This window comes from Phodopus roborovskii, unplaced genomic scaffold (genome assembly GCF_943737965.1).
Source record: "Phodopus roborovskii unplaced genomic scaffold, PHOROB, whole genome shotgun sequence".
Classification (NCBI taxonomy): domain Eukaryota; kingdom Metazoa; phylum Chordata; class Mammalia; order Rodentia; family Cricetidae; genus Phodopus; species Phodopus roborovskii.
Genome location: NW_026126433.1, coordinates 34450462 through 34475616, shown reverse-complemented (window position 1 = coordinate 34475616; position 25155 = coordinate 34450462). Strand labels below are relative to the sequence as shown.

Here is a 25155-nt window from a genome sequence, read left to right as displayed (position 1 = left end):
TAGAAGGCAGGCGATGGGTTCCAAAGATCAGGTGAGTGCAGGCTCAAGATAATCTTGTGTGGATAGAAGGGGAATTCCAAGAAGCTGGAGGGAGTATTGAACAAACTGGCCAAATGCTCACCCCAAGCAGTGGGTCCAAGGATGAAGGGAAGGTAGGCTCAGGGTGGTGTATGGACAGGAGTACCAGGACTGAACCAGTCAGGCCAAGGTTATAGGGGGGGAGTGAGATGCAGAGCTAATCCAGGGAGTTCCCAGGGAAGGAAGTGGGGGGATTCGACCTGGCCAGGTCCCAGACTCACCACAGGCAGAGAGCAGGTAATGGGACCCAAAGATCAGGTGAGGGCAGGCTCAAGATGATCGAGTGTGGATACATGAGTCTAGTAAGCTCAGAGCCAACCCAGGAAGTTCCAAGGAGATGGTGAGGTATTGGGCCTGCTCTGGCCAAATGCCCACCCCAAGCAGTGGGCCCAGCAGGGCCAAGGATGAGGGGAAGGCAGGCTCTGGGTGGTGTATGGAACAGAGTCAAAGTTCCACACATTTAGAAGTAAAAGTTAAAAGTTAATTAATACTTGCTACTTAGAAATCTTCCTTTAATGTGAGGGTAACAAAACCCAGTCACAGTTACTTGGTTGTAGTTTCAAAGAAATTTTAATTAAAAGATACATATATTTAATTAAAAGATACATATATCTTCATATATATATATATATATTAATTACACACACACACGCACGCATGCATATTCTAATACAATGGAATTACACTTTAACAGCCATCCCAGGAAGGGACCCAATATCCTGCCTTCCCAAGTTTCTACATCAGGTATGGCTTTCCATAGAAATTGCTTGTAGTAGTATATACTGATGGGAGATGTCACTCTGTAAATATGTTTCTCTTATTGCTTGATAAATAAAGCACTGTTGGCCAATAGGAAAAGAAGACAGGGGGGACTAGGAGACAAGGAGGAAAGAGGAAGTAGTAGGGAGGAGTCAGCATGTAGAGACTGGAGAGAACAGAGGTCCAGGCCCACTCTCCAGTAAGATGAGACCACATGGAAATACTTGGATTAATAGAAATGGGTTAATAATTAAGACAGAGCTAGCTGATAAGAAACAAGTAACTGGCCAACAGCATTGTATCAAATACAGAGTCTCTGTGTGTTATTGGGGCTGGCGTGGTGGTATGAACACAGATCGTCGGGAAAAACTTACTCCTTATACTCAATATACTCTCTATTAATTTTGTTAAATATTAGAAAATAAAAGAACCACCATGGTCCCTACTCATTCCAAACTTATATTTACATTTTAATACATGATGAGATAATTTAAAAGATAAATGAAGGGGCCATGGTTAGGTATAAGAAAAGCTTCCTAGCATGTACATAGTCTTAGGTTCTATTCATAGCAACAACGAAAAAGAAAGAAAAATGAAAAGAAAAACGAAAAGACTTCTTGACTGACACATGGACCATAATTGTAAGGGAAAAGGAAACATAAGAGAAAATAATAAGCCTTCTTTGGAAAAGTTTATAAATCTAGGAAACACAAATGGGTCAGTTCTTTCTTCCCTGATTATAAAATGCTGCACACTAAGTAAGTTATGAAGAGTATATATTCATTTTGGCCTATAGTTCTGGTTCAAGATTATGAGGCCATATATAGTCATGGCCTTCTTTCTTCTTGCTGGCAAAATCTGAAGACTGTGTGTAACATTACAAGAAGAGACATGGAGTGATTTTGCATCTGTGTGTGTGTGTTAGAGAGAGAGAGAGAGGGGGGGTGGGAAGGAGAGAGTTACTATTGTTCCATCATCCTTTAATAGCACTGCTCAATAATGAGGGATTAATATTAGTTCATTCTTGGACTGTATCTAATCCTGATCATTGCCGAAGACCCTACCTCTACAAAGACCCACGTCATAGTCCTTCACAAGTGTGATCAAACACCAACACATGAGCTTTGTAAGTAAAAGTCTCATTAAAGCACAGCAATGGACATATTAAAAGTTTTGTGGATGAAGTAAGAAAAACTTTCATCTGTCTCCTCTTCCTCCCTCCCTCAGGACCACCCACTGCTGTCTCTTCCTCAAGTGCCCATCATTCATTCCAGAGAGCTTATTCTGCAAGTATTCAGGCCTTCTTGAGAGTCACCAAGAGGAGAGTCAAAACACATGTTAACAACAGGTCCAAGAACAATTTTTCTAACAACTATGTGATACCATATATGTAAATACAAAAGCACAGCCAAAGAAATTCTTATTTTGGAAAAATAAGCCATAAAAGTATGTGTGTTTTCTGCTTTCAATTTTCTTTCCAGTAATAACACTGTTGCTTCCTTATTTTGCCAAGTAGACAATCATTGGCACAAGATATGCAAGCAAAATTTAAGAGTGAATAGTTTTAAAGTAAGGAAATTCCATTCATGTAACTTTTATCTGCAAGTTAGGAAAAAAAAATCACCATTTGTCAATGACATCAAGGTCAAGCTCAGAGATCCTGTTCACAGGAATTTGGGGGAACTCCTGCTACCCAGGATACACAGGTTGCTCTGCCAATAATAGGTACGATAGTAGAGTCACTCCATAATCAAATGGGATTAGGAAATGTTAGATTAAATGATAAAACCCTATAATTAAGCAATATGATGTATATGTCTTCAGACTAGTCAGCCACTTTAATATATTAATGTACAGTATAAACTTGTAGAAGAAAGCAGTAGCTATGTAATCCTTTGCTTCTGAAACATGCTGTTAAACTGGACATCACAGGAAAGCATTTTCAAGTCACCTGAGAACAGGACTTTAGGGGGAAAATAAGATCCCATTGTAATTTTTCCATAATACAATATGTGTAAATAAATTCATCCTTGTCATACAGGACTTGGAGAAGTTAAGTATAATAACACCCTGGTGACATTGTTTATTAGTTTTCCCTTACGTGGATTTTTCCCTTGGATTTCAATAAGGAAATAACTGTTTGTCAGCTCAGGGACCCAAAGAACAGTTGAAGTTCAGAAAAGAAACTATATAGCCATGAACTGCCCATCCAGTTTATAGTTAGCATGTAATATGCGAAAAACTGAGTGATTACAGACATACATGAAGAGTAATAAATGGTACATATGAACATAAATGTAAAATATATATCTATATAAGACAGAAAAGGGCCAGGCAGTGGTGGCCGACCCCTTTAATCCCAGCACTTGGGAGGCAGAGCAGGCGGATCTTTATGAGTTTGAGGTCAGCCTTGTCTACAGAGCTAGTTCCAGGACAGGCTCCAAAGCTCAGAGAAACCCTGCCTCAAATAAGCATACAAAGACAGAAAGGGGCTGGTCCACTTCCCAGTTCAACATTGACTAAGTATTGAGCACTGCTAAAAATCTGTTAAAAATCAAACTCCCTGTTCCTCTGACTCTTAAAAGCCTTCCATTCTCTCTTCCAAAATGAACCCAGAGTCTTGGGACCAGGGACTGTGCCATAGGGATAGAACTGGGCTCTACAACTCTGCATTTGGACTGGTTTTGTTTTTCTGTAATGGTCTCTGTTGCAAGAAGTTTTCTTGATGAGGAATGAGGACTGTATACTTATCTGTGGATAAGAACAACAATTTCTGGTTGGGAATGATGCTACCAAGCTGAACAGGGACTACACCAACAGACATGCTAACATGGACAGAGCTTGGGGAGCAGGGAGAAGAAGGCTCTGGAGGCCTCAGTCCTACAGAACAATGTACAGGTGAGTAAGGACAGCTGAGAGTGGGAGAGCTAGTCTTCTCCAGGGAAGAGAGCACCAACTGGTCATCCAATACCAAATGCTCAGCCCTGAAAACATACATACACTACACACACATACAAAACAATTAATGAAAAATAGACCATGAATTTGAAAGAGATCAGTGATGGGAATACGGAAAGTTTTGGAAGGAGGAAACCGGGTAAATCATGTGATTGTATTATAAACTCAAAATAATTTAAAAGTCAATTAAAATCGAGGTGTTAGTGACAAATTATTTAAGGTTTTATTATAAACACTTCTGGGGTTAATTTCCCTGGGAAAAGGCAAAGACATTAGGGGATGGAGCAATCTAACACCCTGGGATTGGTTAAAAACACAAAGCTCTGTTTCTTATGTGAGCTGTTCAAACACCCTATTCTCTTAGTGACTCCTCTGGGAGGAATTCGGACTCTGCCTCCCGGGAAGAAGCAACACCAGAGAAAAGTCTTCTTTTTTCTAGTGTTCTTTTCTAGTCTGTTTTTAGTACTGTGGCCTGAGCTGGCGCCATGAAGAGAGTGAAAGCAGGGACAGCAGATCAGGGACAACAGTGAAGGCAGTGGGCAGCCACAGTTAAGCAGTCAGGGCAAGCTGTGAGGGCTGCTTAAGAGCTGAGGAGGAAGCCACTGAACAGTGTGAGCATATCCAGGGCGGGAAGAAGAAAGAGCTGTGGCAGAGAGAGAGACTGAGATGGAGCTGTGGGCGAAGAAAGAAATTTTGTAAAGAGCCAGGGAAGACAAACCAGTTTCTGTTCTCCAGAGTGCCAGGGAGCTGACATGTTTAAGGCCAAGGGTTTGGCCAAGAGCTGTAACACTGGCCTGGCCAAGGTCTAAAGAGTCCTAGTCAGCCCACCTGGAAGCTGCAGTCATTCAGAATTTCCTAGGTCTACAAAGGAGCTATTAGCATTTGTAAAGCCAACACACACTCTGGGGTGGGGGGGGGGGAGGCTGGGATGGCTGAGATACAATTACCCCACCTTCCCCACTACCTCCAAGCTTTGTTATCAAATGCCAAGAGATAAGATCACTACAAAAGACCCTTTGAAAGGCATTTCCCTCCTCCCACACTTATTCCCAGCTGAGAGGGAAAGGCCTCCAGACAGTTGATTGATAACCTGTATACATGTATACAAGTGCATAATATAAACTGAAGAAAATATGTGGTAAATGTGTGTGTGTAAGTATAAAATGTATGAAAATATGTTAGAGAACAGCAGACTATTGAAAATGTTGTCTGCATTTTGAGACTTACAGCCAATCCTTTCTAGAAGAATGACCACCAATGGGAAAGACCTCTCTTGTTTCTATTTTGTGCCTTTCTCCTCCCCTTCTAGAACTTCACAGAATTCCATTTGCATAAATAATGCAGGCAGAACTTGGCATGCAGATGCAGGATTAAAGTATATTGCTCTCATCTTGCTTGACCTCATTATGGCAGATGCTTCATGTCATTAAATCTAACTTACTATATTCCTCTGTTAATTAAGAGCACATCTTTCTGCAAATGATAAAGCCTAGAACAGCACATGAAAAGTGTCTCTCTCAGGTGAGTGAAATCCAAAGGCAAGCTGCACCAGATGGCAAAACAACTCCATGATCACCAATATCTCAGGGCAGGGCTGCCACCCGGTTGCTCAGTGCACAGACCACGTCCTTGCCCATCCCTCTGCCAGCACAGGGAGGCGAGAAACATGAAGCTCAAGAGTGGTTCTCAACTTGTGGGTGGATCATGTCCCCCACAGGGGTCACATTTCAGATATCCTGGAGATCAGATATGTACATTACTATGCATAAACAGTAGCAAAATTACAGTTATGAAATAGCAATGGAATAATTTATGGGAGTCAGCACAACATAAAGGCTCACAGCTTTAAGGAGGTTGAGAACCACTGCTCAACGGGTTTACAAGAATTTGTTCATGGACCACATATCAGGACAGAGAAGCTAGAAATGCAATCTTTATTTTAAGCAGACATCTATTGAGTTAGATTTTGTTATTTATTAAATTGCCTCCATTAAAGAAAATAAAGTCTATAAAGCTTTATGGGTGCACCATCAGCCAGGAAGAAATGCTTGGATTGCATAGAAGGAATCACAGGTTTGTGTTTCTACTTGAGACAGAGAATAACTTCTAAAGTGCCACTCAAGAGACTTCTGTCACACCCTCTTCCCTTCCCTGCTCATCCCCATAGGGAGCAGGGAGCAGAGAAGGTGGGCTCCCTCTCCCCCGCTGTGTGCTGCCATTGTTACCCCAGTCTGGGGAAGGAGAGCTATGTTTTCCAGGAAAGCAAGCTGGGTCACTGCACCAAACCTGGGAGTTTAATTGCTAACCATAGTTCTGTTACTTAATATGACTTCACTCCACTAAAGTAGCAAATTCCAGCAAAGTCACAGTCATCCTTGGGAAGAGACTTTCCACTTGAAGTTGAAAAGGACAGTGAGAAATAAAAGTCCAAGTCATTTGGTGATCTGGTTCTGTAAACACTGCCTTACAAAACAATCATCAAAATAAAGGCATGGTTTATGATGAAAATTATGTTAAAAATAAAAAGGGATTAAAACAGAGCAACAGAAAGTTAATTCTCTCCCTTAACATCCTATTCATATTACAAATACACACTGAATGAATGAGTGAATGAATGAATGATTGAATGAATGCTATAGTTTTCAGAAAAGCAAAGTGGATATGCTAAAAATATCACATCTCTATTCTCCCTGTCTACGGAGATGCCAAATTATTGACTTATTGCCACCTGGGGGCAACTGTTGAAACTCCAGACGTCATTTGTGGGAGAAGTTCTGGCAGACTTGAGGCTTGGAATTGTCTCCCCATTGTTCTGACAGTCATGACTACAGCGTACTACTTGAGTTTTATGAGCATATTTCATTACTTTTATGTCACAGTCTGGTTCCAACCCCTACACAGATATGGCACAGAGTGTGAAGCCATCTCCTGTGGGTTTTGGCCTGGAAGGAAGCCACTTTTTCAGTGTATCATTAGTTTTGCCATAAACACAGTTTCCTTTTCTGTGTCCCGCCATACCATCTAAGAGGATGCCCCAAGTTTTATCTTGAGTGACACCTAGTGGTTCCATGTTATAGGAGAAATCTCAGGAAGATGATTCCTAAATTCTTCCAGCCTTTGCAATTATAATGCTGCCAGCTCCCTTCTCTCAAAAACTACAAAGGAGTTACAACACAACCCTGGGGGTGAAGTAGGAAAGCTGTGGGAAGTTCTGTTCTGTGGGCTAAAGCAGAAAGACACAGACTATGGAGGTTTCAGAGGAAGATGCCAACACAGCACAATTCACATTTTTCTCTTCTCTTTTATTTATTTATTTTTGTATATAAAAAAGCAGAATGAAACTTGGAACATGGCATTCCATATTACAAAGCCATTTCAAAACCATCATGCAGGAGACCCAACTGTGGTTGAGCAGGTATGTGCCTCATTCCTGTCTTTTCTTTCCACTTATAGATCATAAAAAAAAAAAAATTGGACAAAGTCAAAGGAATTCCCAGAGAACAGAGGGCTCCAATCCAATACAACTTTCTTCTTAAATTTTACATACTGATAACACAGCAAACATTCATGTGTCAAGACTTTCTATACTAAAAGAATGAAAATATTATGGGCAAAGTTGATGCTGCCCCCCCCCCCCAATTTAGCATCATTGACATTGATACTGTGTTTATTTCGCAGGTCACTTTTTTCACAAAATAATTTATTCCATATTAAAAGCATTATCTTATATCTCATGTCATTTGATGTGTATTTTAATTATATGTTATGCATTATTATTCACCAAAATCCATTTTTCTTTTTGGCTAATAGCTATTTATACTTAGCTGTATGTTGTGAGTTCATTATTTTGCCTGCTGAGTTCCACTGCAGAAAGAGATCAGTTTATCTCTCTTAGAACATTTTCCACTAATGTTTTCTAATTAAGAACAATGTTACACCCACCTCCCAGGAGCTGGTTAACATGGTTCTGTCCCTGTTTGGAATTATGGCTCCCTACCTTGAGCATGCATTGGCCCTGAGCCCATACCAGATCCTTGCATGCTTTGGTTTCCAGGTTTACAGGGTAAATATTTGCAGGATGCATGATGCCTTCCTCTGTTCCTTTCTTTCTTTCCTTCTTTTTCACTTTGATGGTGGTGGTGATATTAATCAACCCTCCCAGCGTATGTCCAAACCCCATGCTGATAATTAAGAATGAAGCTAGAGCCTTTGAGGAGGAGTCTTGAAAGTCCAGGAGGACTGCGACTGTGGAAGCTGAAGGTAGTGGGGGTGTATGGTGTGCATCTCTTCTGACATGGGCAGGACAAGAAGATTTGAATCATTTTCATAATGGAACAAACATGCAACATTTTCAGCCCTTTGTAATGGAAGCTTGTAATCATTCCACAAAGGTAGAAATAAATAAATAACAAGTGCAAACAAAAACACCCGAGAAGCCCCAGAAATGCAAACGAAATTTTACAATGTCATGGAAAAGATAGAATTTTGAAGAGACTCTTAAAAACCTGTTCCTTTATAAAAAAAAAAAAAAAAAAAAAAAAAAAAAAAAAAACAATGAGGACAAAACCGATATCAAAACCAAAATCAAATTTTTAAGAACTCGGTGTAGTAATTAAGGGTTTAAATAATTTTTTTTGCCTTTCAGTTTAAAAATCTCAAGAAAAACAATTGAAACTCAGTGAAAATATTGGTTCCATGGTGATTTATTTAGCCTGTTACCATCTTGTTATTTCTAGTCCTCAAAAGACTTAATAACTGTCAATTTCACAAGGAAAGTAACTGAAAATAGCACCCTAGCCAGCATAGGGGGAGGAGAGCAGATTTGTGTTGCTCCATCAGCTCTCCAGGAAGCCATGCTATTTGACCTGTGTACCTTCTCCCTGAAGAAGCAACACCCAACTCACATAATTTGTTTTTATCGGCTCTGACCCAGAGCTCATTCCATGCAACAGCTTTGTTCCCACACCATTTGTTAAAACAGGCCTTGAGAACTGCTTGACTAGGCAGCTGCCTTGGGTGACAAGACCAAATGTACCAAGCGGGCAGCTGACCAAACACAAAAGTCAGAGGATGAACTGTCCACAGGGAACTGTGAAACTGAACTACTTTTAGGCATCCCAAGATTAAGCATGTGCAGGGCTCTGTACATGCCAAAGACATACCTAAGAAACCCCAGACTCTCAGGACATTTTGAATTTGAGACTCTGCACTCAATAAGTAAAGGTTGAGACAGAGTTATGAACCTCTGGAAATCTTAAAGACATTAGAACACCACACACACACACACACACACACACACACACACACACACACACACACACACACACACCACTATCTTGATGAAGTCTGGAAGACTATTTCAAAGCTTTTTAGGAAGTCTATATAGTATCAATAGAGGACTACTAAGGAAAGATGTCAATAGTTACACATGGTAAATATAACAGACTCAACAGTATAACAAATTGAGGAAATTTGATACATTCATAAAATAAAATAATTCCACCTATAATAACAGCAAGAGTAACAACAAACAGACACTGCATTATAGTCTTTAAAACATCCAGGGTTCAGTGAAAATATTCTGTCTTAGGAAAAAGTCATTAAAACACACAGAAGAATAGATGTTGGACTAATCAGGTAAAGTGTATGTGTGTGTGTGTGTGTGTGTGTGTGTGTGAGTGTGTGTGTGTGTGTGTGTGTGTTGTATGCATGTGCACATATTTGTGTATGTGTGGAAGTCAAAGTCTTCCTGTATTGCACTATACTTGTGTTTTCAACATCAAGTTTTTCATTGAACACAGAGCTCACGGAGTGACAGTGTTGGCTCCCATCAGGCTCCAAGGACCTTACCATCTTTGCCTCTCCAGCACTAACATAACAGACATTTGTCATCATGCCCAGCTTTTTATATAGAGATTCAAACTCAGGTCTCTATTCTTGCATGCCCCTAGGAAAGAATTTTAAATAAATTATTATAAATATAGTGAAAGAACTAAAAATTGTATAAAGAAAGTACAAGAACAATGTCCAATAAAAAGCATAAAATAATCCAATGCTACATGATATCTTGTCTATGGTGATCAAATAGAAATCACAAAAAAGAAAAGTCAAATAATGTAAATGAAAAATGCAATGATAGCATATTTGAGTAACAAGGAAAAATCAGTAAACTTGATGAACTTGATGATATGTCTATTGCTATGCAGCCTAAAGAACAGAAATAGAGAAAAAAATGAATAGAAGCACACTAACTTATGCATAATACAAGACTCACAGGGAAAAGAGAATGAAGGGTAGAAAAAATATCTATAAAGATAATGGCCTAATACTTCCCAAATATAATGAAAACCATCAATTCTAAGAAGCTCAGCAAACTTCAAAGAGAATCTCTGATGAGTTCTAAAGGGTCTCAGAAAGAAACAAGTAAAAGGCACTGTATTAGAACAGGACATCATCAATCAAGGTAACCTGATCTATGATCAGAAACCATGGGGGACCAAAGGCAGTAGAATACCATTTTTCAAAGCACCAGAAAAAAACATCAACCAATATTTCTAAATATAGCAAAATCACTCCCTGAAACTGAAGGACGGAAGACAATTGAACAAAATTTTTGTTTGCTTGTTTTGATAGTAGTTCTTTCTGTAATAAAGAAGACAATATAACAGGTAAAAATGAAGGGATACTATTCAGTAACTCAGTAACATAACAAATACTATTGAATGCAGAGCTAAAATTTGTGATACTAAATGCAGTTATCAGGAAAGAAGCTATCTGGTCTGTTGGTGAAGGCCTGAAATCCCAGATATTCAGAATCTTAAGACAGAAGCATCACAAGTTCAAGGCCAACCTGAACAACTTAGTGAAGATTCTGTCCACAGAGAGATAAATATATAACTGGGGGGGGGGGGTAAATAAATGATAGATAGATAGGTAGATAATAGAAGGATGGATAGATAGAAATAGATGATAGATGATGGATGGATGGATAGATAAATGATAGATATAAAAATTTAAACTTTAATTTTCCACGTTGAAAAATAGAGATGAAGGGAACTACATTCACAACAGCAAAACCAACAAAATGAGAGACCTCAGTACCTGGTTTTAGCATATGGTAATAGATATGTTAAAGATTACAGGAAAGAAAGAACTTCCACCAACATTTTCTTCAGTTTGAAGCAAGGTAATAAATATGGAGAAAGACATGGAAGAAGGAACAAGAATGAACAGCAGGGCTTGGAACCTAGTATAAAGGAAGCCACAGTGAAACCTAATAAGGCTCAGATCCGGCAGCTCCTACCCTGTAACCAGATGGGGTGGGGTTGGGTATTTACACACAACTTAGCCTGGCATCCAAGAGTATATTTCCACCATCCATCACACAAGCTCAACTTGTCACATGGTGCAGAGTAGGATTCCAAATATGGATCTGAGTATAAAGAAGAAATGAACACAGGACTTTGTCTAGGAAACAGTGTAGGACCCACTAGAGTGAACCCCAACACCAGACGGAATCCAGTGGCCCTTGACCCAGGGTCAAAGCCCACAGTCGTAATTTCTGAGTCTGCCAACACCAACCATGGACTGTGTCCCAGTGAGATGTATTATGTCAGCATGCATTGTCAGCAACTGTAGCATGGGCCTGTGGCATAACCTCTGAGACTGTAGGTCCCACTAGCAGTCCAACTTAGTATCAGCCTTGATAACCAGAGAATCTTGAAATGGACACTGGCCCCCATGGCTCATTGTACATGAATTTTGTAAGTGTTTCTGTGGTCAATGGACCTACAATTGGGAATTCTAGGTTGTAGGTTTCAACTTTGCCATGAACTGCCCTATGGTTTGTACTTCCACAAAATCAAGTATGAGTAATGTTCATGCCATTAGGTCATCTCTGTGCATCTTCTATCTATATCAACCCAACATCTATTGAAGCATGTGAAGATTTTTTTTTTTAGAAATCAGATAGCACCAGGCCCTGAGAACCAGCAACCAGTGGATATGTCAGTATGTTCTGGCTAGGTGCCATAAACATTCTAGAATGGAATCTTTGAAACATTCAGTTGCCATGACAGGTGTCAACATTTCCAAGGAATCTAATAGTTGATAACTGTCCAAAGTATGTAACAGGGTTTCTCTTCACAACTTTGTGTCATTAGAAATTGCAGAGAAATTATAAACAAGTAAGTGGTCGTTTCCTTATTTCTGTAGGTAGCCAAGGGCCTGCTTTTCCTGATACTCTTCTCTGATACTTATTGCTGTTGCTTTATAAAAAAAAAAAAAAAAAGAAAGAAAGAAAGAAAGAAAGAAAGAAAGAAAGGAAAAAAAACCTATGGATAAGTCAGGAAATTACTTCACCACAGACTCATGACAAAAAAAGCCACACAATCTGCAGTGTGGAAGCTAGAAACCCAGAAAATTGATGGCACAGAGTGGTACTAAAAGACATGAATCTGGTTAAATTATAACTAAATCCCAGAAATACAGTTCATAGTGGTAGCACTTACAAATGAAATCTTCGAAATAGTTGAAGATAAAAAGACAAGGGAAAACCCTACCGGAAATACAACAGTAAGAACAAGTCAATTGAAATTCAAGGTGGTGTATATGAGCTTGTTGTTGTTGTTGTTATACAAAGAATTACACACTGAGAAAGTACAATTCATAATGAATACAATTATGAAAAGCCTATCTAAGACCTCAATGTTCTTGATCCCAGTATTCCAGCCTCATAAAGTTAAAGATAAGAACTGAATCTCTGAAAATGCTAACTTTTGTTTTCATTAAAGCACCAAGGCAAAGAGGTTTCACAGTTATAATTAAGGGCAATAAGAGGTTGTCTTCAAATTAATCTAAAGAGAGAGTATCTGAGTGGGCTTGACCTAACCTCACACACCCTGTAACTCTCTCTCTAGTTTATTGGAAATAAGATGGTATGGGAGGCCCATGGACAGTCTTTTTGATGGGGAACTGGAATTAGATTCTAGAAGCTGAGCCACAACTACCAGAGAAAAAGGCACAGGCCTGATGGACTGGAGAAGTGAATTAATTATACCAATAACCTAAGTGACCTTGGAAGAGGACACCCAGCTTGATAAGACAATATAGTTCTGGATGATACCATTGTGACTGAGAAAGAGAGACCTGAGCAGAGGGCAGGAAGAGCCTAAGATTAGTTTTGGGCCTAGAGGAACTAAAATGTTTGTGTTTATGTTTGTTAGGAAATTAAAAGTGCAGTGCTTGGAGACCTAAGTTGGGAAATTAATGTAAGTTCCACACCTTATAACAATGGATAGAGTAAAACCAACCGAAAGAAATACTTTGTGTATTAATGCCCTGCACTCTCTTTCAGCATCATTGGAAGACTATAACTCACCTGGCAGCATGCCACGAGAAATTTTAAATACAAGTAAGGGGTGTGGACCTCAACTACTGGGAAAGAGGAACTACTGGGATAGAGTGCCTGAACTATTGGGATGTGTGTGTGTGTGTGTGTGCTCTTACCATCCAAGTCAATATGACTTCAATTTTACAGGTAAAGTCTAAGATAACAAGAGAATTGTTTTCATTATTCTTTCTTCTTTCCTCTTTCTGCCTAGTGACTCCTCTCCAGACTCTGCAGTCCACTATGAAGTGGTACCATGTGGTATGTGACATTTGATAAGGACATTCATTAGTGCATCCAAAATCTCCTCCATGGGGAAAAAATCACATTCACTATCTCTATTACAAATATGTTAAAGTTAATGCTTAGCTTGTGTAGGTAGATGGAGATAACTCAACATTATCCTCCTCTATAGCATGATTATCTCAATCACTCTCCTAAATATTTGGAAATGACCTTCAGCAACAGTTCAAAATGGTCTACCCCAAGCCTATTGATTCTCCACCCACGATGACCGCCTTATGGCTCCCCAAGTCTCCCTCTCTGATACCATTACTGTGGAAATCACCAAAACAGCAGCCCTCCCAACTCAGCTTGATGTCATATGACATCTCTCTTTTTCTACTTCTATAATTTTTTTCCTAGGCCTCTGGGCACTTTTCTTGTCCTTCACTACTAGAGGTCAGAGAAGTAACTATTCATTTTATGCTCTTTGGAGTGTGTAAAATATTTAATTTGTTAGTGGATATTCATTAATCAGTTTTTAATAAATATGGATTGCAATAATGAACATTTAACAAATTCTATCACCATTTTAATACCAACATTTAAGTCAAAATTAGCACAAAAAATACCACCACAATAAAATGTGTGATCTCTCAGGAATGGGTATATATAGTTATTAAAACTTTAATACATAGTTCCATTATATTAGATATAAAACATCACTGATTATTAAAGTTAAAATGTTGGTAACAGTTGATAGATGAATTGAATTTTGCTAGTTAAGGAGATCATTTGCCAATATCCCCAACTCAAAGGAGAAAAGAAAGGAAGTGTTGGCATTTCATTCATCCATTCATTTATTCAAAAGCAGCTTTAGAGTATCTGTGACATGTCCAATATTGCTCTGTAATTTTGAGATGCAACACAAAATGAAATTCAGAAACTAGTTTCAAATTGCCATAGTCCAACAACAAATGAATTGTTAGTGCTAAGAAAGGTCAGTAACTTACAAGGAAGGCAGAGCAGGTTCTATATAACAGGTGCATGCTGGAAGGGACATTCGAATTTACCTGTGGTTAGAGATGCCTTAAATGGATGTTGAAGGATGGGCGAAATATTTGGCTGAAAGTGAAGTGGATCCCTGGCAGAGGATGGAGCACAGGTGTGTGAGAAAGCAAAGAGTACCACACACCAGGACACTTTCCTAAAGAAATGTGTTCCTCATGAGCAAGGATCTATGGCCACCACCTGCTGAGGCAGAAGTGATGACCAATGGGACGGAGATAAGATATTGTTCAATGAATGAAAACGGGAAGATGAAAGGAGGAAGGGCACAGGGAAAGAAGGAAGAAGGAAAATCATTCTTCAGTTTCAGAGTTACAACTTCAGATTAGGAAGGAAGAGACGAGACAGAGCCACCTTCCCCATTCAAGCAACAACTTCAGCTAACACGTAGTAGACACTCACTAGGGACATGCTAGTTAGCATGTCTGCGTGCTTAAAATGAACTACCATTCCCTCCTCATAACAGCCCTCTAGGGGAAGAGCAATTCTTATCCCTACTTTGAAAAGAGCAAAAACATGGCAAGAGGCGACTTGCCTGTTGTGACATAATTATTAAGTCAATGAGTCAGCATAAAAACTCGAAGTCTGGTAGGAGAGTTAAGCCTAGCACCAAAGCTGTTGTCACTAAACACAAAACACTTGTTTGCCCTGGGAAGAGTGAATAAATTATGATGTTAGAGATTTTAAATAAAAGGATTTAGAATTATTGGTGGTGATATTGTTTATTTAAACTTTTCCATACAATGTATTATGATTATGTTTCCCCTCCCTGAACTTTCAGATTCTCCCCACCTCCCTACCCATCCAACTTTATGCTCTCTCCACCCCTCTTTCAAAAAATCCACAAAATGGAAATCAAAACAAATTATAAGACAAAAATTATGCCAAAACGAAACAAAAAGCACACAAAAAAAGATCATGAACTTTGTTTTATATTGGCCAGCTACTCATGGGAACTGGTCCTGCCCCAGAGTATAGTTAATACACTTAGTGACTCCATTGAAGAAAACTGATTTTCCCTTTGCCAGCAGGTATCAACTGTAGATAGCCCCTTGATTAGAAGTGGGACTCTGTGTCTATATCCCCTCTCACTGCTGGGATCTCATCTAGCTTGAACCAGTCCAGGTTTTGTGTATGCTGCGTCAGTATCTGTGAGTTCATAGGCACATCAGTCCTGTTTTGTCTGGAAGGTATTTTTTTCCCTGGAGTCAACCATGACACCATTAATAACCAAAAGTGATAGGTAAAATTTTGAAACCGCAACACCCGTACATCTAGTAGGGAAGAATGTTGCACTTCAGAATTGCCCAGAAGACTTTTACAAAACGTTGGTGACTGGGCTTGATGACAAATATCTGGAAATGTAGCTTAATAGTCAGAATCTTTATTTTTAGCCTCTTTATGTATTTATAGGACATTATGAATATTACTAACTGATTTCCAAGGGCACAATGCCAATGGAACTTAATTTATGATAAAATACTGGAAGATCATAACTGGTCAAAGACAGTCTGTTAGGTTAGTCAATGTAAGGGGACAGGAGCAATGAATTTTTGGCTCAGTGGCAGAGTTTGATTTCAAGATAGACAAGATACCATAGAGTTTTGTATTATAGTGAGGGTTGTCTGACGTGTGGTTATTATTTTCTCCCAGCAATATGTTATATGCTAACAATACAGATCACCCAGAATCATCCCCTAAAGGTTGAATAAAATCATATTTGGTATTATAAGAGAAATAAAAAGAGAAAGGAGAATTACTTCTCTGTGCCATTCAGTCCTAGTGAACTTGAAAGAGGAGGGACTAAGGAGAGCTTATTTTTTCTTTTTTATTTTAATTTACCTTTATTTTATGTGCATTCGTGTTTTGCCATGGGTGTCAGATCCCCTGAAACTGGAGTTAAAGACAGTTGTGAGCTGCCATATAGATGCTGGGAATTGAACCCTGATCCTCCGGAAGAGCTTAACTGCTGAGCTATTTCTCCAACCCCTAACTAGGGAGAGTTTAATGGCTATGTGAGGCAGAATGCTATGCCTGAAGGTGAAAGCCATTTTCTTAGTTCAAACCCCAAATTAGGAAGTTCCTAATTTAATACCCAGGCAAGCTGCCCTGCTCAATGCTCACACAGATCCCACAAGACTCAACCCTGGAGACTCAAGAATAGCATGAAGCAAAGAGAGACGAGACTTTTCTCCCAAGGTAGCAATTAATCAGTTATATGCATTTGCCTGTACATTAGAGGTACTGGATCCCATTAGAGATGTCATTATAATATATCAGAAATAGGGATCAAGAGTTTCTTGTCTCTAAAGTCAAGAGTAATGTGCTATAGAACCTTGGCTGGGTAGGAGAGGTGCGTATAGGAAAGAGGGCTCCTCAGTCATCCTTTGCTAAGAGTCCATTTGTCTTTATTAAATTCCTTGTGTGTTTCAGAGGTCGATGGTTCAATGGTTTGTTAGATGTGCACTTTTCTGTTCTTCCCTCCCCAAATATTATATTTACAATGTTTTGAATGTTCCTTTTCTCTGAACAAACTTTTGATTTTAATTAAAGTTTGGTTTGCTTTCATTTTCGTTGCTTATGCTTTAAGGCCCAACCAAAAATTCAATGTCAAGGCCAATTTCAAGGGCATTTTTCCTGGAGTTCTATAGTTGTCGTTAAGTTTTTAGTAAATTAATCACTTAATTTTTCTCATATGGCACAAGACAAGGGCCCAACATCATATACCTCAATATATATTGTGACTGTTCTTTTGCCATTTTATGTTCTTGGTACCCACACCTAGGGTAGACTATCTTTGGGTAAAATTATTCCTTAACTCTCAGTTTCACTTCATTGATTTGGGGGATTTGTTCTCAGGTCTGCTCTCTCGTCACTTTACAATGTGTTGGTAACTCCACTCTCTTTTCCTCTGGGTTGCTTTGGCTAATTGGGGTCCAGTTTTCCAGTTTTGACAGGAAACATTACATGTTCTTATTGAGATCTCTTCAATTCCTATGTTGTCATGGTTACATGGTTAAGTTAGATAGCTGCTCATTAAATGGCCTTGATCCTTATTCTCTAGGCTGAATTTATGTGTTCATCAGTAAGACTTGACTTCAATTACCTAGCTGACATTTCCATAAGTTGACACTATACCAAATAGATTGCACTCAACTTTTCAGTGGTATACAGACACATACCTGGTAAACAGCATCCCATACAAATTTAGTCTAAATGTTACAAAATCATAATGGCTGGCTGTAAAAAAGCCACCAACACTGTGGTCGAGTCACAGAACTTCTAGTTTTAATCCCATGAACTCTTCCATTTACAATCTGATTTGCTTCCTTTATTCTCTGTAAAAAGGAGAACTGAACATGGTCTTATGAATATCACTGTTCTATAATTGTTGATACTTTGTTTTTTGTTTGTTTTGTTTTGTTTTTGTTTTGTTTAGGAGTCTAAATCTGAAATCCTAGTGGATACATACTCAGGCCTGTTAGGTGATCAATCCATTATCTTGGCCATGAACTCGAGGTATGTAAGCTATAATGATCCCTGATTTCACTAATATCTTGCAAGTGTTATAGATTTAAAACATAACATTTAAAACATAGTTATTCTCAATTCCTTCACCCCACTTCAGCAAGCATTGTTTCCCTTTTAAGCTATCTCCTAAGTTTCTGGATTGCATGGATAATTAGATACTTTCTGGCTGATGGTGGGGTAGGTTTCTTTTGCAACTGATTCGAAGATGCATACAATACTAAAAAAATTGACATGTGTAAAGCATGTGGCTATGAAGATATGGTAATAATACTGCCTAGTTATCTGAAGTGGTTTTGCCTGGGCATGTAATCAGTCTATAACTTTATTTCTAGGGAAATATGTTCTGATTTCTAAGTAACTGTATACCATACTTTCAAAGAGTATCACTGTTTCATAATTGAAGCATCATTGTTAAAAGAATATCAAAACCTTTGTGTCATATAAAGCCCCAAACTGTACCTCACACTTAGTACTTTTGTGCTAAGAAAACCCCAATCAAGTTGGGTTGCATTTGAAATCTCACTGATTTTGTAATTACATTGCTTTTTCTTATCAGTTGTGTTGATCCTTTGATACAATTTGAGGCACAGTTGAAGATATTAGAGTTATCTTTCCAAAAGATATTTTCCTTGCCAAATATTAATGTATTGAAATCAATGGGGAAGAATTCTGATGACACTGATGAACTGGAGGTAGGTTTCTTCTTCCTTTACTGATGATAAGGCCTTGGTATACACCGCAGTAAACTACCTGGTGCACCTCTGTGATTAGAATCTCCTGCCTACTTCTTTATTTGTCTATCATATAGTATTTGCTCTCATTAACCCATATCCCTGACATACTCATGACTATAAAGATTTAACAGATTGTACAAGTGAGTGAAAATAGTTTGAGTTAATTGATTTAGCATGACAAAGGAGCTTGTTGGGAAGTTCTGAAAGGGAGGAGGGAGCAGAAAAATGCAGATACCAAGAATCCTAACATCAGCAACATTTGTGGTTTCTGTCATGTCCACATGGCTACATGGTACATGTGAGCCTTAAGCTGGCACTGCAACTGAGAAAAGATGCTTTGAGTGATAGAAGATGCTGTGAGTGATATAAGATGTTAATGAGTGATATAAGATGCTATGAGTGATAGAGGATGCTAATGAATGATAGCTAATGATATGATGATGTTAATGAGTGAGGTCTTAGCAGCAGAGCTGCCCCTCGCCCTCTTCGTTCTCATCTTAAGTTTACAGGGGCAACTGGGATACTTAAATGCAAAGCTATACACATTTGGTAAAATTTTGTTTAAGGCTGGCTGGCCTACTGCACATTTCTGTTTTGTATTTCAGAATTTATTTGAAAATATTTTCAACATATATGAAGATACTCTTCTTATTTTAGTGTCTAAAGATTTCTACAAGTTACAGATCTTAAAGGTAAAAGCAAAGCACATGGTTTTGTTACAGTGTAAACAATTCAGCACATTCTGTTTATTTCTAGCTGGCCATATTCGTCTCTCCATTTAGTATTGGGAGGCTGGAATTTTTTTTTTTTTCTAAACGTTCAATGGTGTAAAATTAATCACAGAGTTAACCATTTCCTTTATTTAAGTTATTGAAAGATTAAATTTTAGGAAATGGTGTTAATGGCTACTGAGAAGTCATGTCTTCCGTGAAAACATGGGAGTTGGGGGGTAGTAAAGAACCGTGCTCCCTTTGAGTTTACACAATAATGTCAATTCTGTGATGGCACCTGTTTGCACTCTGTTCCACCACTGCTGAAGCCAAGGACTCTGCAACAGTTTGATTTCTGTAGCTGTGAGTAAACAAATAACACCTTAAGAGAGGAAGGGGTTTATTTTACTTAAAGTTTAAAGCTTTAGTCCATAATTGTAGAGAAGTCACAATGGCAGGGATTCAAACAACATGCCTTATCCACAGTCAAGAGCAAAGAGAAATGATACACCCTGGGTGCCTGATTGCTAGGTTGCTTTTGCTCATCTAGCTTTCTTCATTTATATAGTCCAGGACCACATGCCTAGGGAATGGTACCACCACAGTGGGTTGGATCTTTCTGTATCACTCAGCCAAGGACAGGTCCTCAGACACACCTCGAAGTCAACCTGATTTAAGAAGTTTCTCAATGGAGTTTCTCTTCCCAGGTGACTTAAGGTTATGTTAAATTGACATTTAAAACTAACCAGCACATATGTCCATGTACAGCTTATCTTCATGTCTACCACATGAGCGATGATCTCAGTCAAGGACACTGGTAGAATGATTTAAAAAAAAAAAAAAGCTATGTGAATGAAGTCTCAGAAAGAAGGAAGGAGGTGCTGGACACTAGAATAAAAGATAATCTTATCACACAACTACAGAGACTTGGAAGAAGTAAGAAGTGTGCCTGTGTTAGAACTTTGGGGAAGGCAGACCTGTAAAATCCTCTTCTGGAAAGAGAAGTTAAGATATCAACAATTTCACCTCATCTCCTCATTTCCATTTTTGGAACTAGGCTATCCAGAAGGTGATGTTTCTAAGTAGCAAAGTGTGCATTTTGCTACACAGCTTCTTTCTGTCAGTTATAGTGAAAGGAGAGAAGGAAAGCAGGATTTAAATATTAAAGTATTAAATAAAAGTACTGTAGAATGCAAATATGTAACTCTCACACTGGACAAGTATGGCACCATGTGTGCTTGAGAGATAATGCTACTCAAGAGATTGATCTACACAGGAGAAAGCCAGATTCTGTCCATCTGGACAATAGGAAAAGGATCCTGAAGACTTTTCAGAGATCTTTGAGGCAAGCCAGCTCATCAAAGGCACAGTTTCTGTAGAGGTACCCCTAGGGCCACAGCATTAACTAATCTGCACCACTTGAACACTCTGCTCTTCAAATACCAGAAAACTATACCTCCATTGTTCTGGATGACTGAGCCAGGCCAAGGTGTGGCTCCATCCACATCTTCGGAAGGTATGAGCCATAAATCTTAGTGGTGTTCTCATGGTGGTAGTTCTGCGGACATACAGAAGCTAAGATGCTGTCTCCAGAATATCTAAATCAAGAGGCAGAGTAACTCTGAGATAAGTTGATATTTCTGGATCAGATACAATTTCAGTACGCTCTTAAGGGTGAAATACAAACACTACGCTTTTTATAGCATACCATCATAGTCTCAAACAAAACATTTAATGATACCTGAAAATTTAGATTATAGTGAAAATTAGTAACTGTTGAATACATTTAATAGAGGACAAATATGTTAGTATAATAGTGGAAGTTGCACAGTAGTTGGAGGGTTGGGTTTTTGTTGTAGAGAAAAATGAGATAACATATGGATTAATCAGTAGATGATGTTACCTGCCTTGATAAAGTTGGAAACTACAAAGATGAGCCTTTCATAAATGAAAATATTGGATTCTAATACAGCTGTTATGTTTCCAACAGGAAATAACCACGTGGATGAATCAGAATAATCAGTACCTGCAAGAACGAGCAATGATGATCATCACCAGAGTGCTAATGTTTGCATCCAAGAGAGCCAAGAAATACGTAAGCCACTGACTTTACAAGTGCTGCTAACTCAAGGCTGAATTTCTAGAGGACTGTTTGCCAGGTCTTAGGTCTTGAGATCACTGATACTGGCTTGGTACCAATGGGTAGGGAGACAGGGATATCTAGAAAGTGTCTACAGCCTACATAACTGTGACTCAATTAGAGCAGTGTTTTTTTCCAGTGATTAAAGTGCATTCTACTTTTATACACATACAATGTACATGTTAAAGCCCCAGATTTTTACTATCTATACTCTTCTCTGTTGACCCAGTGTTATGTGTAATGGCACATATGTCACCCTTCTTCCCTGTTTTCTAGAGTATCTTTAAACCTTTTTATTTTAAATACATACAACCAATTGTAGGGGGTGGGGTATCTTGGCAAATGCCACAACCCATAGAGTAAAATCTACATGAGGCAAGCAGGAAATCTGGTTCAACACTACTTAGGTGATGTTGGTTCAGGTTTCTAGAGTCTGATCCCAAGCAGTTACTGTGAACATATTTAAGTACAGTAGGATTTGAAAAAAAAAAAAAAAGTATCCTGGTGTAATACAATCCCCTTTGCACAAACAGGCATAATTCTATCAAAACTCTTCAAACTACATGTCCCTTCTTCCAAGAAGAAGGGTTCTAAGGATCCTGTGTGGCCTTGATCATACAGTATTGTAGAGTGCCTTTAGGCTATTAATCACCTCCAGTACTGGCTGTGGGAGCTAGGAGTAGCCCCTGGCCACACAGATAATGCAAAAGTCAACTAGACCGTTTGCCAGCTCCCGGCCTGTTAATGGGAGCTTGGTGTAACCCAGCTGTGCAGATAGTGCAGATCACCAGGTTCTTAGCCACCTCCATTCCCAGCCTTCTGGATAGAAAAACAGGCTGTACATAATTTTCTTGAGAAGACAACTCTGTGCTTAACATTCCTGGTTTTGGTAGTGCTATCTGTGAGTGCAAGGATCTTCGTGTCCCCAACAGCTAATCCTTGAGTTCTTCTACATTCACCGCTCTAAAGTCTACACCTTTCCTTACTCTCCTCTCCACTGCACTCTATCCCCGTCAGTGTGGCATATATCCTGTCAGGCCGTGTGTGCATTACCTCATTTGTCTTCACTACAATAACCTATGGTTCTTCCTTGGTCTTTTAAACAGTGTGTCCCATTGATGTTTCAATCCATGTAACTTTATTTCACACTTCTATGCCATGGGTGTCTCACGTTTTTGGTACATTACGATTGACATATCTTACTTTCTGATTGATGATTAATTATCAAGGAGTGTTTTAATTCTTCTATCTTACATAACACAGAGTAGTCTGTGCAGACCTTTATAGATGTGTATCTAGTCATGTTTAATGGAGTAATTATTAGGAGAAAGGTGTGAGTAGCTAAGGTTCATTAAAACATGGTTTGTATTCTTCTCACAGCCTCACAAATACTGAGATATTGTTAGAGATGATTGTTAAATTCCATATGGAAATTGAAGAGATGTCCTAATTGTCAAGCTTTGATGAAGCTTTCTGCTTTGAACACATCATTGCTCACCTTCTCAGAACCTCACATTGTGGACATTTTCCTCTTGTGGATGCTTTTCTTAATATTTTCTGTTCTAATTTATCCTCTAAGTAATTTTTGAGTGGTCAAAGGTCTAGTTACAATAACTAGATGCCTCTGGCTCTTGAGTCTCTCACAGGGCTGCAGTTCAGCTCTCAGCCTAAAGGCTGATTGAAGCTACAGTGAGCCTAATGTCAAGCTCACTGGATTTGTTCTTTGTTGGTCTTTATATATAAAATATTTATATATACTCTACTGATTGTTCATTTAATTATTTGAATGAGGATTAGTATTAAGAATAGCTCATCTCTCATATATGCTCTTCGCTCCTAACATGTTATCCACCCACTAATCCTTTGGTGACTACTGTTTATCTGCTGTCTATTCACATGCTTCTTTCTGAATATATTGATATACTCCATTAAGACACTCCCAGGAAGTAGATCAGACATTTGGAAATTCTGTCTTATGCAACCATTTCCTTTTCTCTTTCCCTTACTGTAGCATAGGACATGCTCCTTTGCTCACAGGACACTTCAGATGTGAAAAATGTAACCACACACATTCAGGTGTGAATCCAAAGCCACACATCCTTAGTTACAACAGACTGGGTAAGTCCAATAGGATAACCTAGTACTGCAGTGGTCTGCAGTGGTCACTAAAGGCCACCAGGTGGCAGCACATCAGCATTTTTTAGAGCATTGATAAATACCAGCTGCTTATTTTGGTCACAAGGGAGTGAAATTCATTAAGCCAGCTTTCTTTTAAAACTAATGTCTTAGACAAATGACTAGGTCAATGAAATTTATATATAAACATGTTTACATCTATATATTATATATTTATATATAACACAATAACATATTTATAAATATTCATATATAGTTACATACATATAACGACACAATCCAAACTACCGTTAATAAAATAAAAGCTGAGCTTCCAACAAGTCTATTATGTCTCTCTCAGTATCTGGCACAAGGGTATTTTTCCATAACTACATATTTGTTACTACAGTATTGTCCAGATATTATACTAGATGGAGACTTCTTTATAAACCAACCTCGCCTAGATAGACTGTTGAAGAATCCTGACTACCACTTGTGTCTTTTCAAAAAAAACGTTTAAAAATGATGATTTTCTGCACGCGGTGGTGTAGCCATCAGAGTAGAGGAGTGCCCCTGCACTCCACGGACTGTTCTTTCCGTTTAAACGAGGCAGCATTCTACAGACAGAGGCACACAAACTAGGGATGTCACCTTGGGCCACTAGTGGAAAGATTGTTCCAAGCTTTGTTCCTTTGGCACACTGAAGGGTGAGCACACTGCTACTGGCCTCCCAAAAGGACAAGAGCGAGAGAGGACAGAACCAGCGTGCAGAATGACCAATGAGAAGAACGGGTCCCATCAAGGTCAAATGAAGCAAAATCATTAAAATGAATAAGTCAGGGAAAAGTCAAAGGAATAATGTGGGCCAGGTCTTGTGTTTTTGTCATTTACTACTGTGCAACACATTACCTGATTTGGGGTAAACCATATAACAAACTTAATAATAGTTGCTAATAGACAACAAACATACCCAACAGTTCTTTGGTCACGGGTCTAGGGACAATTACTGGATGCCTCTGGCTGGTGCATCTCTCATGGGGTTACAGTTCAGCTCTCAGCCTGAAGGACGTCTGAGGCTAAAGGAAATCTAATGTCAAGCTCACTGAATTGGTCTTTTGCTCGTCTTCGTCCCTCCCGACACAGGCCTCCCTATAGGACCGCCATGATGAACCTTTATCCCTCTGGAACCACAAGCCAAAACGAGTTTCCTTTTAAAAGTGGGTTCTGAGTTTTGAGCTACAGAGGGCACATTGTCCATTTACCTCCTTGTTCTCCAGTGTCCTCACAAAACAACAGTGCTCTACTTAAATGTGTGTATACACAACAATAAATGGAACCAGTGAAGGGCTTTCACTGGTCTACTCCCGGGAAGGTAGACTAAACAAAAGTGATAACCAAATACACCTAAAAGAGGAGCCCGGGGCAGCAGCCAAGGGCACTGGGATTGTACAG

The 25155-nt window shown here is 38.9% G+C and overlaps 1 protein-coding gene across 1 annotated transcript in view; it reads left to right on the top strand.

Annotated features, from left to right (window-relative positions):
• The first annotated feature begins 13 nt into the window (after positions 1–13).
• The window catches only part of Mroh9 (maestro heat like repeat family member 9), a 67948-nt gene continuing 42806 nt past the window's right edge, over positions 14–25155 (top strand). The window contains exons 1-5 of the mRNA XM_051185752.1: positions 14–31; positions 17913–17992; positions 18561–18696; positions 19344–19430; positions 21439–21543. Coding sequence (XP_051041709.1) covers positions 14–31; positions 17913–17992; positions 18561–18696; positions 19344–19430; positions 21439–21543 — 426 coding nt within the window. The remainder of the gene's footprint in view (positions 32–17912; positions 17993–18560; positions 18697–19343; positions 19431–21438; positions 21544–25155) is intronic.